This window comes from Leptopilina heterotoma, unplaced genomic scaffold, assembly GCF_015476425.1.
Source record: "Leptopilina heterotoma isolate Lh14 unplaced genomic scaffold, ASM1547642v1 Lhet_66, whole genome shotgun sequence".
Taxonomy (NCBI): domain Eukaryota; kingdom Metazoa; phylum Arthropoda; class Insecta; order Hymenoptera; family Figitidae; genus Leptopilina; species Leptopilina heterotoma.
The window spans coordinates 922,956-936,987 of record NW_025111153.1 but is presented as its reverse complement, the minus strand read 5'-3'; the positions used below and the strand labels follow the sequence as shown (position 1 = coordinate 936,987).

At 22.9% G+C, this 14,032-nt stretch overlaps 1 protein-coding gene across 4 annotated transcripts in view; it reads left to right on the top strand.

Moving 5' to 3' along the window:
- LOC122510052 (protein phosphatase 1A) overlaps positions 1-14,032 on the top strand; it is a 55,223-nt gene that overhangs the window by 34,662 nt on the left and 6,529 nt on the right. For 3 of the 4 annotated variants that reach the window (XM_043624441.1, XM_043624440.1, XM_043624443.1), the window contains exon 5: positions 7,142-7,959. In XM_043624441.1, the coding sequence (XP_043480376.1) occupies positions 7,142-7,229 (88 nt within the window). In that variant the 3' untranslated portion in view covers positions 7,230-7,959. Of the gene's footprint in view, positions 1-7,141; positions 7,960-14,032 lie in introns of those variants that run through there. The other variant, XM_043624444.1, reaches the window with a different exon arrangement.

The following is a 14,032-nucleotide window of genomic DNA, read 5'->3' as shown; positions in this document are numbered from 1 at the left end:
TTTTTTTAAATGGCTTAACAATGAAGAAGATTTCATTAATGTTAGTCAAAACAATATTATTTACTTTTACAAAAGTATTATCTTTTAATAAAATACAACTGTCCTTAGTTGCTGTACAATCAATCGTAAATTCCTTGTGCTTTAATACTTTATATTGATTTTTAATATTTAAACAATTCTTAGTTAATGGCCCACTGTTGTGTGAATTCAATAAAGCGAATGGTTTTTCCATTTGGGAATGCTCAACTTTTTCACGCTCAGAATACCGACGAGCGATTTGTTCCAAAGGTTTATGACCTTTTCTTATCATTCTCTTAAAAGAAGACATCTCATTTTCAAACTTGAAAGCACTGAATTCATCAAGAGCTCCATACTTTTTTTCGTCTTCACAGATGTGCAATAGATTATGCACATTATGGAATCCAAGAACGAATTTTTGCAACATTTTGTGACATTTATTTATATTATCTGGAACCTTGACAAGACTTTCATTTACTAGAATTGACGTTGCAGTATATGCAGTAGTAAAAAATTATCGTACATTTCTGAGTTTAAATTATTTTTCAGTGCTATTGGACCTGTATATAGAAGAAATGTTCTCAATTCAGTGGCCTTCCAATGAATAAACTCTAGCAGTGAACGAGGCTTCCTATTAAACTCCATTGGTATACTTTTTTTTAAAATTGACAATATTTTCGAGATTCTATTGACATCTGATGCTGCCAATTTTGGACCCATTACCCAAAGACGGATAAGTTTTTTCATAATTCCTAATAACATAAGGTGCATATAATCTAGTGGGATTGATGTTATACAACCAAATTTCGGAACTTTTTTTAGAATGGTTTCCTTCGAAGATTCATATTCTTTATATGCATTTTGAGCAAATCCTTTGTCGGTTTTCATTTGAAAAGGTCCAGTCCCAGGAAAGCAAACGGTTCCTTTTCGTTTCTTCCCATTGCGTTTATTTTTTCGATACTAATAATATTCACCCTTTATAAGACATTTTGTACAACTATTATATCCAGTATGTCCTTTGAGATATAGAATGAAAGATTTTGCAGGAGCGTCGCAAATTATAGCAGAACAAGATATTGAGATCTGGTTATCTTTCAAGCCATTTTTAATTAAATGAATTAATTCTTGGACAAATTCTTCCATAAACTCATTAGCATCCATTGGTTTTTTCTTCCCATAAAATGCGGCAACTAAATAAACTTTTTTTGTGTTTTGTTCTGAACACAAAATTAACCACAATCCTTCAGTTCCAGAACGTGAAATTGGTACACCATCGATATTAAACGTTAAATCTTAAATTCAGTTGCGTTACTTCTTTTTTTTCTCTGGAATAATCGCGAAGGATAGCATTTACTGCTTTTTCCAGGCCGCAGTAATAGTATTCTCCTCGACCTAATTCAGAGATTTTAAAGTCCCTTATTGTTCCCATTAACGTTCTGGCATCTAATGGCATGTAGAATGGAAAAAATGGTTTCAATATTAGAAGTAAAGCTGTTAATGCTCTTAGGGTCAGATTCAGAATCCACAGAGAAACAATCATCAACGTAATCGTCGTCAAACATTGAGCTTCCACAGCTCTCATCGAAATCTAATGTCTGATTATCATCCACATGATATTCCTCTCTATATAAAAAGGAGTTACAAATCAATTCACTGGTAAAATTTATTAAATTTGGGGTAGTAGCAATTCTACGCAAATAAACCCTGAAAAAAAAATTCTATACACAATACGCAAATAAGTTACACAGGAAAATATTCTACACATTATAATTAAAGAAAACAAAATATTTTATTGAATTATTTTTATTTTACGTGGTCAAATCTTATCTATCTATTATATGTGGACGTCCACATGAAAAGGGCCCATTGGCCACCATTGGCACTATTGGAGTTATCTATATGGGCGTATTCCTGGCAAAATTTGGAAAATATTGAGTGGTCTTAGAACTTTTTTGGTTAAAAATTCGCTGAGTTACGGAATTTCAAAGTTTAGAACGCCAAAAACCTTATTTCGAGAAAAACGGAATTAAAGATTGCGATACCAACTAATTGTTGTATCTCTGGTTCTTCTTGAAAGTTATTCAGATAAGAATTGTTTCCAGTTCAGGGCACCTTGAAAACAAAAAACCAACAGGTTTTAAATTTTTAAAACCACTACCCCCCCCCCTTCTAATTTTGAAAATACGAAAAATCGACAATATGGGGCCTTTTCTAAAAAGGACAGTTTTTCTATTAAAAGCCCATTTTTTTACAAGATTAATGATTAGGTACAATTTCATTGTGTCATTTGAAGAAAAGAATAGATATTAAACTTATTTAAAATTTTTTGACAGTCCGAATTATAAAAAAATTGACGCAATATCCAAATATTCATTTCGATAATTACGAAAAAAAAGACTCTTACATCCTTAACTCTGGCTCTTCTGGGAAGTTATTCAGATAAGAATTGTTTACATTCCAGGACACCTTAAAGATGAAAAATCAAGAGGTTTTAAATTTTTCCACATTTACATTTTTAAAATACGGATTACTTTTGCAAATTACCGACAAAATGGGCCCTTTTCATTTTTCTAAAGAACCAATGAAATCAAACAGTTAAATTATCGATAAAAAATTATTATTATTATTATTATAATTACAGTCGGGCCGCAGAACTGTACGGTACCCCAGAAATAACCCCTCCACTTGATTTCAAACTGTACGCTGACGAACTCATCCCCACTATTTAATTTTCAGGACTGTACACAGTCTTTAAGGAGCATTTAAGGAGCAAGTTTTCAAAAGTTGATAAATATAATTTTTTTAAAATCGAGATAAACATAAATATAATAATTTAAATATCTCACAAATCGTCATGTTTCTGTTAAATTTAAAAAAAATTTATTAACAGCGAATTTTCAATTTAAAAACTTTTTGACATAACCAAGTTGACTTTTAATTTTTATGTTTGTTATTAGAACAAATTACCAAAACCTTAAAGTTACTTTATTATGTGAAAGTTTGATTAAAAACAGAACGTATTAAATATAAAAACATTGTTACAAACATTAAATATTACAAATTTTTTATTTTGAAATTAACTGAGTGGTTATGTCAGGAAAGTCATTTATTTCGATTTCTCGAAATAATAAGGAAATAGGAATTTATCAAGTTTTGAAAACTTGTTGCTCTTCATTTATCGTCTGGGACTATAATATACATAATTTTAGATTTAAAATTAATTAAAATCATAAAAATATATATACTATTCTTAAAATTATAAATGTTAGAAAAATTAACATTTTTTAACCGAAATGTATTGCCTCATAAAATTAAAAGAAGTCCACTGATTTATCCAAATTATGGAAAAGAAAATAATTTGATTAAATCAGTAAATTTATTTTTAATTTTAAGGAAGAATTTGACAAACAATCGGAACAAAAGTTAGTCCAATGTCATAATTTCGTATTTAAAAAAAAAGTCAAATTAAATTTTAAATTCCTTTTGGTAAAAGCGTAAGGAATTTAATGTTCTAAATTTTGAACATTTTACATATATATTTGAATAAAAATGATAATTTTTTGTCAATAATGAATGATTTAAGTAACATAACCTAAAATTTAACAAATGTTTCTTATTGACAGAAAATTGTAATTTTTATTCAAATGAAACTTTTAATCGTTTTAAATATTCAAAATTAAATTCTTCGCCTTTCCAACAAGACGAATTTAAAATTTAATTTGTTTTTTTTAAATTGCGAAATTATGACATTGGAATAACTTTTGATTTGACTGTCCGTCAGATTCTTCCTTAAAAGGCAACATTTTCAAATATACGGCACTGAATTTAGTAGCGCCACCGTACACTGTGGAGAACTTAAAAACTAAAGCCAGCGTACACTTTGGCGACAGCGTACAGTTTGAAAGCGTACAGTTCGGAGGCCCGACTGTATCGATAAATTACGTGCTCTCTGGGATTTTGGTGAAGTCATGTCTCAATTATGTTTAGAAGTTGGTTGTTTTTTTAATATTATTTAATTATTACAAAAGTTTTAATGCAATTATCTTTACAAATAACAAAATTTTTCGACAAAAATTCAATTATTTTCAAAAATTTTAATAAAAATCTTTGCAAAAGTTCAATTATTTTTAAAAGTTTTTTGGAATTCAATAATTTTCAATATTTCCTATTTTCATAAAATTTATCAACAGATTTAATTAGAGAAAAAACTTTTTGATACAATTCTACGAAAAGATTCAATTATTTTCATAAATAATAAAATTTTATTTACGAATTCAATTATTTTCATCGCAGAATTTCAAATATTTTTAATACAATTTTAAATAAAATGATTGAAAATTGCATTCATTGTTAAAGTGTTTTTTTTAAATTCACCGAAAGAATTAAAGTATTTTTTAAAAATTTTGATAAATTTCTTCATAAAAATTCAACTTTAAGAAATATTCAATTATTTAATAAATTATTTATTTTTGTATTTAAATAGTTGAATTCTCGAAAAATTTTCTACTAAAAATTGATTAAAAAAATGAATTTTACTTAAAATTTTAAATTATAATATTGAATATTAAAAGCATTATAATAACATTTGTACAGGGATTCAGAATTCAATTAATTTCATAAGTAATAAAACTCATTGCAGAATTTCAATTATTTTTAATATAATTTTAATCGAATTCAGTTATTTAAAAATTTATAGATAAAATTCTTTATGAGAATTCAATTTTAGGAAACATGCAATTATTCAATAAATTGTTATTTTTGTATTTAAATAATTGAATTCTAGTTAGAATTTTCTAATAAACATTATGATTTAAAAATGGATTACAGTTAAAATTTTAGATTATAATTAAATATTAAAAGCATTAGAGCGTAAATTTTTAGAAATAATTGAATTTTGAAAAGGTTTCAGATTAGAATTTTTGAAAATTTGAATTTTTCATATTTTTAACTAACAATTCTGTGGACTTAATTTTTTTTGAGAAACTTTAATTGCGGATTTTTTTTTTGAAATTATTTAAAGTCTTTATTTTCTAATATATATTCAATTAAAGAATTTACGAATAATTGAAATTCGTAAAATTGAATATTGTATACCAATGGATTTGAAAATTGTCAGAGACCTTTTTTGAAAATTATTAAAAAATAATGCATTTATAGAAGAATTTTAGTTAAAAACACGAAAAAAATTCAATTTTGTAAAAGTTGGAAATCATTGCAGAACTTCAATTATTTTCAAGAGTAATAATATTCTTCGCAAAATTTAAAAATATTGTTCAAAAGTAATAAAATTCTTCTTAGGAATTTAATTATTTTCAGAAATAATAAAAATTATTGCAGAATTTTAATTATTTTTAATACAATTTTAATCGAATTTCTCGAAAAATGTAATTATTCTTTTAAATTTTATTAAAATTCGTCGATAGAATTGAATTATTAAAAAATTTATTCATAAAAATCTTTATGGGAATTGATTTTTAAAAAACATTCAATTATTCAATAAATTATCTATGTTTGTATTTTATTTGTATTCAAATTAATTGAATTCTCGTTGAAATTTCTACTAAAAATTGATTTAAAAATTAATTTCAGTTAAAATTTTAGATAATTGAATATTAAAAGCAATACAGCGTGAATTTTGAGAAATAATTGAATTTTGTAATTAATTTGTTTGAAAAAGTTTAATTGAATTTTCTTTATATTATTTAAAGTTTTTATTTTCTAATATATATTTAATTGAAGAATTGACGAATAATTGAAATTTCGTAAAATTGAATATTGTAAACAAATGGATTTGAAAATTATTAAAAATAATCAATCTAAATCGAAGAATATTAAATAAATTCAATTATTTTTAAAAAATTCTGATAACATTTTTCGAAAGAATTCAATTATTTTTAAAAATACTAAAATTCTTCAAAGGAATTCAATGATTTGCAATAGAATAATTTTAAAATTGAAAATATTTGAAAAGAAAAATGATTAAAAAAGTTAGGAAACAAATTATCGGAATACAACGATTATTAATATTGATAATGAAATTCATAGAAAAGTTTTAGTTACAAACACTAAAAAAAATTTATTTTGGCACAATTACAATTTATTGCAAAAATTCAATATTGTTTTCAAATTTAATTATGTTCAAAAATAATAAAATTCAATTATTTTCATAAATCATAAAACTCATCGCAGAATTTCAATTATTTTTAAAATAATTTCAAAATTCAATTATTTAAAAGTTTGTTGATAAAATTCTTTATTAGAATTGAATTTTAAGAATCATTAAATTATTTTTATTTTTCTTCTTTAATAATTGAATTCTAGTAGATTTTTCTAATAAACATGATTTAAAAATGGATTTCAGTTAAAATTTTAGATAATAATTGAATATTAAAAGCAATATAGCTTTAATTTTTAGAAATAATTAAATTTTGAAATTAATTTTTTTGAAAAAGTTAAATTGCGGATTTTTTTTTGAAATTATTTAAAGTTTTTATTTTCTAATATATATTTAACTGAAGAATTTACGAATAATTGAAATTCGTAAAATTGAATATTGTATACCAATGGATTTGAAAATTGTCAGAGACTTTTTTTGAAAATTAATTGATTTAAAGAAGAATTTTAGTAAAAAATTCTTGAAAATAATAATTGAATTAAAATGATGAAAATAATTTTGAAGAAGTACAATATTTTTCTATAGTATAAAATAATGATTTTATCAATTTGCCATCTTGAATTATTATAAAACATGAAGAAATCGATCACTCGATTTCTATCGATATCTATCGATATCTTCATGTTTTATAGTTATGAAAAATTTAATTTATAGTTTTAAGTAAAATGTTCTCTTTTTATTTGATTCGTTATTTTTCTGTCAGTATTTGGTCCGTAATTTTTTACTTTTGGTCCGTAAAGTCCGTATTTTTAATTTTTAAATACTTTATGGTTCGAGCCCTTAAATTGGGACATTTACCATAAACAGTTTTATAAAACTATGAAGTTTTTAATTAACTTTTTAATTAAATTTTTACTGTACAAGTTGACAATACTTATTAGGTAGTTTCTTTTTATTTCAATTTAAAAAAATTACCAAATTAATTAAATAAATATTTTTTTTTCACAGGCAAACGCTTATTGAACGTGTATTTCGAGAAGTTTGTCCTCGCAAAGCAGACAGCGTAAGTTTTGGATACGATTATCCTTCGTTATAAGCTAACTCGTGACTTTTTATTATACGTTTATATATATATATAAATATATCAATGAAAATATACATAAACATATAAATTAAAAATCCGTGCATAAAATGTACAACTACAATATCATCAGTTGCATACCATTCATAGATTACATGTCGTTTGTAAATCAAATTTTTACAATAGTTATGCCTCCTTCTTGACATTATCTTTTGTAAAATTATTCTTTACAAATCCATGTCTGCTAGTTTAAGAAGAAAAGAAAGAGAAATGGATTAAAAAAATTATACCAAAATGTTACTTAATAATAATAGTAATAATAATTAAGTTACAGTAAAAACATTTTTCGAAAATGCTCCGAGATATTTTCAATACAATTATTTCATCTGAAGAAAAATGCAGACATGAACTTTTATTTCAATCTGCTGTAAGAAAAATATTCTTGAAAAATATTCTCGAAAAAATATTCTCGAAATATATTCTCGAATGAAAGACAAGTCATAGAAAAAGAATTATCGAAAGTCCACATAAATATCGTATTTAATCGTTATACGTATAAGTTTTTTGAGAATTTTTTTACAAGTGCATTGCGGAAATTGATTCGATGTTCAATGAAAGAATATTTATCTGCCCATGCACTATCAATATAATTATATAAATACTTTGATCATTTCACGTTAATTTTGACGACAGTACAATTATAAATAAATCATAAATATTATAATATAAAGCAATTTATCACGAGGGTTTGCAAGAAACTTTTTATTGCCCGAAAAGGAGAGAAAAAATTCCTTATCAATGTCCGTAAAATTTTCACCTATTATATGAATTTTGGAATTATTAGTTATTCGTAGATTTGTAAGTAAATATAGGGTAAATGCACTAGTAGTCGGACACTTAAGGATACAATCTTAAATTATGGTTTTTTTCTTGAAATAGCAAATATCTTCTGTGTTTATAAGCACATTATTAATTAAAGGAGTTCTTCAGGATTAAAAATCATATAAATTTGTTACAAATAGTTGAGTATTTAATAAAATATAAACATTTTAATAAAAAATTACAAATGCTTTAGTAGTCGGACACTTTTTCCCCTTGTTTCTATAGTCGGACATCTGTCAGATATTTAGAATTTATAAAGTAAAAAAGATAATTTTTTAATTGCTATCTGCTGAAAAATGGAATTAAAGCATATTAGAAGTTATTAATATAATATTTAAACCCTATAAGTTTTAATATTTATGATTAATTATCAACAAAACTTTGTGCCACTCATCGCGCTACTCGAAAATGGTTGTATCTATAGTCGGACACCATGATTTTTAAAACATTAAATAAAATATTTCTTGTTTAATTATTTTCGAAAATAACACTATTTTAATAAAATATAAACTTCACACATTCGTCTAGTATACTTTTTAAAGTAATTATCACAATGCATTATTATTTATTTGCCAAAAACACGAAAGTGTCCGACTACTAGTACTGTCCGACTATACCCGCACTTACCCTAGTCCTTCCCAAAAATACAGTTTGATTAATTTCAGAATTACATTCTTTACGATTTTTAAAAATTTTCCAAACAATAAATATTTTTATGTTCTTCTTTTTAAGTTCTTATTTTCCTTTTTTAGTTCTTATTAGTTTTTTAAAAATAAGAGAAATTTTTCAAAAATAAATTTTTTTCATTCATTTTTATTATGTTCTTATTTTTATTGCAAGAAAAAAAAACCACGGATTGTAATTCATGAAAATTTTACTATACAGTCTGCAATTGCAAACCCCTAGATTTAGAAAAGTAGAGTTGTTGAATTTTATAATGAATTGTCGTATTCGAGAACGAAGCAGCCTTGAATTTTGAGTTGTTTGAAAAAATCTCTTCGAAATTCGAGTCTTTGAGTTCCTCGATTATTGCACCACTACGATTTTTATTGATATAATAATAGAAAATAATAATGAAATGGACAGAAAAAAATGAAGGGATGACGTATAAGAGCATAATAATCGAATTGTTTATTCAAACAATAATTAAGCATTAAACCAATTGCATTAACATTTAAAAAAAAAAAAGATTACAAATTTATAAACAAGCTGAAACAATAAATAAAATTTCAAATCTCGTACTAATATTTTGTGCGAAGATGAAATTATAATGATAAAAAAAAAAAACGTGTACAGACCGAGTGTTCGGAAAAAAAGAGATGTAGATAAAAAAATTAAGCGAATTGTTAGGCGCGGGTAATAATGAGAAGAAAATAACTTTTATGTCGTATATTAACATATTCTTTAAATTTCCTTAATGGAGATTTCGAATATTTCTATTCTCTGCCATGTTGACAAAATGCGTAATGTAATAATGTATTGATAAGTATATATGTATATTGTATATAAATATATATACACAACACATATACATATATATATATATTTTTTTGTAGTTGTAGAAAATTGCGCTCAGATTATTAACATAAGTGAGATTGGACACTTTTTCCTTCTTATTGTTGTTCCTTAAAAAACTATTTTTTTTTTTTTTTTTGAAAAAAAAGACTCATTTTTTTGAGATTTATTCTCGGATTTATTCTAAGTAAGTTTATTTTCATAATTTCCAGTCCTGAATAGATTGGACTAATTTGTACATATTTAAATTTAACCGAATCGTATTTTCAAATAATTTATTTGTCCTACAATCTTTTAATCTATTTTTCTATTTAACATTTATCTAACATTAGTATGGGAGAAGATATTAGATTAATTTAAAAATTATAGGCTTAAAAATTTCGAGTTAAAAGTTTAACAAATATAAATCAATACCTACATTGTTAACATGAATAAAATAAAAAAAATTGACAGATTTATATTCAAGGAAGAAAATAATATTAAATATAAAAGCAATAGAAGCAAAAGTGGGTAAGTCCGAGGGAGATGGCCATATTTTTTTAAGGGATTGTAAAAATTATAAAAAAAAGCGTTTTTTCAAAACTGTTATTGATAAATAAACATTAAATACGTTTGATTTTAACTTTCGCCACAACCTACGAATAGATTCAATTTTTTATAATAATTGTTTATTTTCGAAAGTTATTAAAGTATAATAATTATTTTCAAAAAATTGTAATAAAGAAATTCTTAAAATGATTTTTTTCAAAATATTTATAAATATTTTTTGAAAAATAAGTTTTAATTAAATGTAGGTACAATTAAAAAATTTTCAAATAGTTGAATTTTGATAAAATTTACAAATAATTGGAATTTGATCAAATTTAATAATATAATAATTGAAATTTGATAAAATTTATTAAAAATAATTGAAATTTGATAAAATTTCCAAATAATTGAAATTTGGTAAAATTTCCAAATAATTGAATTTTAATAAAATTTCCAAACAATTGAATTTAAATAAAATTTCCAAATAATTGAAATTTGATTAAATTTCAATTATTTAGAAATTTGATGAAATATATTAAAAATAATGGAAATTTTATAAAATTTCCAAATAATTGAAATTTGATAAAATTTTCAAATAATTGAATTTTAATAAAATTTCCAAATTGAAATTTGATAAAATCTATTAAAAATAATAGAAATTTGATAAAATTTCCAAATAATTGAAATTTGGTAAAATTTCCAAATATAATTGAATTTTAGTAAAATTTCAAATGTTTTGGAATTTGATAAAATCTATTAAAAATAATTGAAATTTGATAAAACTTAATAATAATAATTGAAATTTGATAAAATTTATTTAAAATAATTGAAATTTGATAAAATTTATTAAAAATAATTGAAATTTGATAAAATTTATTAAAAATAATTGAAATTTGATAAAATTTCCAAATAATTGAAATTTGATCAAATCTATTAAAAATAATGGAAATTTGATCAAATCTATTAAAAGTAATGGAAATTTGATAAAATTTCCAATTAATTGAAATTTTATGAAATTTATTAAAAATAATGAAAATATGATAAATACTTTAAAAAAATAAAAGAATTTTTGAAAAAATATTTTAAAAATAATAAAATTTTTAAAGAATTTTAATTATAAAATAATATGAACATGTTTTTTCCAAAAATTTTATTAAGTCTGAAAAATTAAATTTCTAAGAAATTTAATTTACTTTGTTCGAGGATAATTAATTGTTAAAAAATTTTAATAAAACATTTTTGAAAATTAGTTTTTTTTAAATATTGTAATTGTTTGAAAATCATTGAATTTCTTAAAAGAATTTCTGTAAGTTATAACTAGAATTTTCCTGTTATTTTTTTTGTGTGTATTTGATTTTTTTGAAATATGTAAGTGAAATTATTGAAATATTAAAAAAATTTTAAACTTAGAATGGAAAAATTCTGAGAATTTCTTTTTTTAAAAATATTTTAATATAATTTTTCAAAAGCAAATTTACATTAATTTTCATTTTAAAATTTACACTTGAAGATTTTTCATTAAAATTTTTTGAGAATTTAATTATTTTTTAAAATTTGCAATTAAAATTCTTCAAAAGTTGTTGATTTTCAAAAATTGTAATAAATTACTTAAAAAAAAAGGTAAACTAGGTATTTTTATTTAAATTTTACAGAATTTCAATTATTCTAAAATTTTTTAATTATACGGATGTTTTTAAAATTTTATTATCGTCAAAAAATGATTCAAAAAATATAATTTTGAAAAATTTTGTCTATAATTATTTTTCACTCTATAAATATCGAAATAAGTTGCATTTTGTACTGAAAATTTGGTATTTTGTTGCAACATTTGTCAAAAAGTCGAAAAAGTCGCAAATTTTTTAAAATAAGTCGAAAAAAGACGCATTTTTTGAAAATAGTCGAAAAAAGTCGAAAAAATTATAATATCCGAGGTGTGACTTCTGTAAAATATTTTAATTGGTCATCTACCTCGGACTTTACCCTAGAAAAAAAACTTACCTTGCCAGTATAATAGTTAAGCGCATAATAGATTTTTATAAATGAAAACTTAATTAGAAATGTAATCGTGAAGAGTGAGTTAGGAAAGGATATTTATTCCTGATTTATTGTTACATGTTTTTAGAGTAAAATAAAAATTGTTGTTTCACATTTTTAGCCGTCTATTTTCTGAAACAAAATTGTGTTTAATTAATTTTGACATTTTTCCTATAAAAATTGTGGCAAATTGCTATATTGGTTATATCTCTGAAACCTTTAATTTTCATGTCCCTCGCATATATTTTGATAATTTCAATAAATTTTTACTTGGTTTTTGTTGAAAATGTTAGAGCTTTATACGATGAATCAGTTCCAAAAGATTTTACCATAATTTATTAAATAGATAAATAATTATTCCAATTTGAATTCCCGATTTTTTTTTCAATGTCTATTTGTTCCTAGCCATTTTTTCGAATGATTTAAACGATAAAACTTTGTAATGAATCAAAATTACTAATTCTAAAACAAATCTTTTTAAAATTAATCGAACAGTCAATCCTTTCAATTAATATTTTTGACGCATTCCACAGAAAGCTACCTAAGAAGCAAAGAATTTTAAGGTTATGTTTGTCCTTTTCTTTATCTTAATTAAAAGTTTATCTGCTTAATTTAAAATTAAAAACAGGTTTTATTAATTATTTCAGATGTAATGAAGACAAGCATCAGTAGTTTATAAATTTAGAGTTGATCCTCTTTGTGTATTTTCATTTCGAAAATTCCAAACATAACCTCAAATTTTTTACTTCTTTCTTCGGAGCGTATCACATTTTGTTAATTGTGAAAAAAGTTATAAACTTTTAAAACTTGTCCCTCGCTTTCGAAGGAAGAATCTGATGTATAGTCAAAACAAAAGTTAGTCCAATGTCATAATTTCGTAATTTATAAGAAAAAGACAAAATTTGAAATTCGTTTTGGTGGAGAGGCGAAGAATTTAATTTTGAACATTGCATTTGAATAAAAATTACAATTTTGTCAATAAGAAACATTTGGTAAATTTTAGGTTATGTTGCTTTAATCATTTATTATTGACAAAAAAGTATAATTTGTATTCAAATTTTAATTATTAATAAATTATTTATTAAATTGTTCAAAATGTAGAAAATTAAATTCCTTACGCTTTTAAAAATACGAAATTATGACATTGGACTAACTTTTGATCCGATTGTTTGTAACCTTTTTGATCGTAGTCGTCAAAAAACACTTTATTGCATGTGTACGTGTTTTTCTAAACAATTTCTATTTTTTAACTGAAAAATGTGCCAAATATAGAAATAATTTAAAACGTTAAATTGAGAAATGTCGCTTCATCTGCTGTATTTTTTTCTAAGTAAATGTGAGGAGCAAAACTTATAGGTTATGTTTATATGCGCGTTTATTACCTTGAATAAAATATTTCTCTAATTTTGTAAAGTAAAAAATAATTTTTATTGAATATTTTAAAACGTATAATCTTAAAACTAGGAGTTTTAATTTGCAGTCAGCTCTCTTTATACATTTTTTTATTTATAAAACAAGAAACATAACCTATAAATTTTTAAGGAACCTCTTCGGTCCTTTTTTCATTTCGCATCACAATGAATGCGAAATTAATGAAAATTAAATAAAAATAAAATAATAGAAAATAAAAAAAAAAAATAAAAAAATAAAAATTAATGAAAATATTTTCTAGAAATTTCTTTAGATTTTGTCATTTCTTCATTTTTCGAATTAAACTTATTTTAATAATTGTGTACAAAAATGTTTTAGAATAAAAAGTAAAATTGTTGAAAATATAATGCACACAATAGCAATTATCGCATTTCGCAAACAATTTCTATAATAAAAGTAAAAGATTTTTCGATCTAAAAAATTTATTT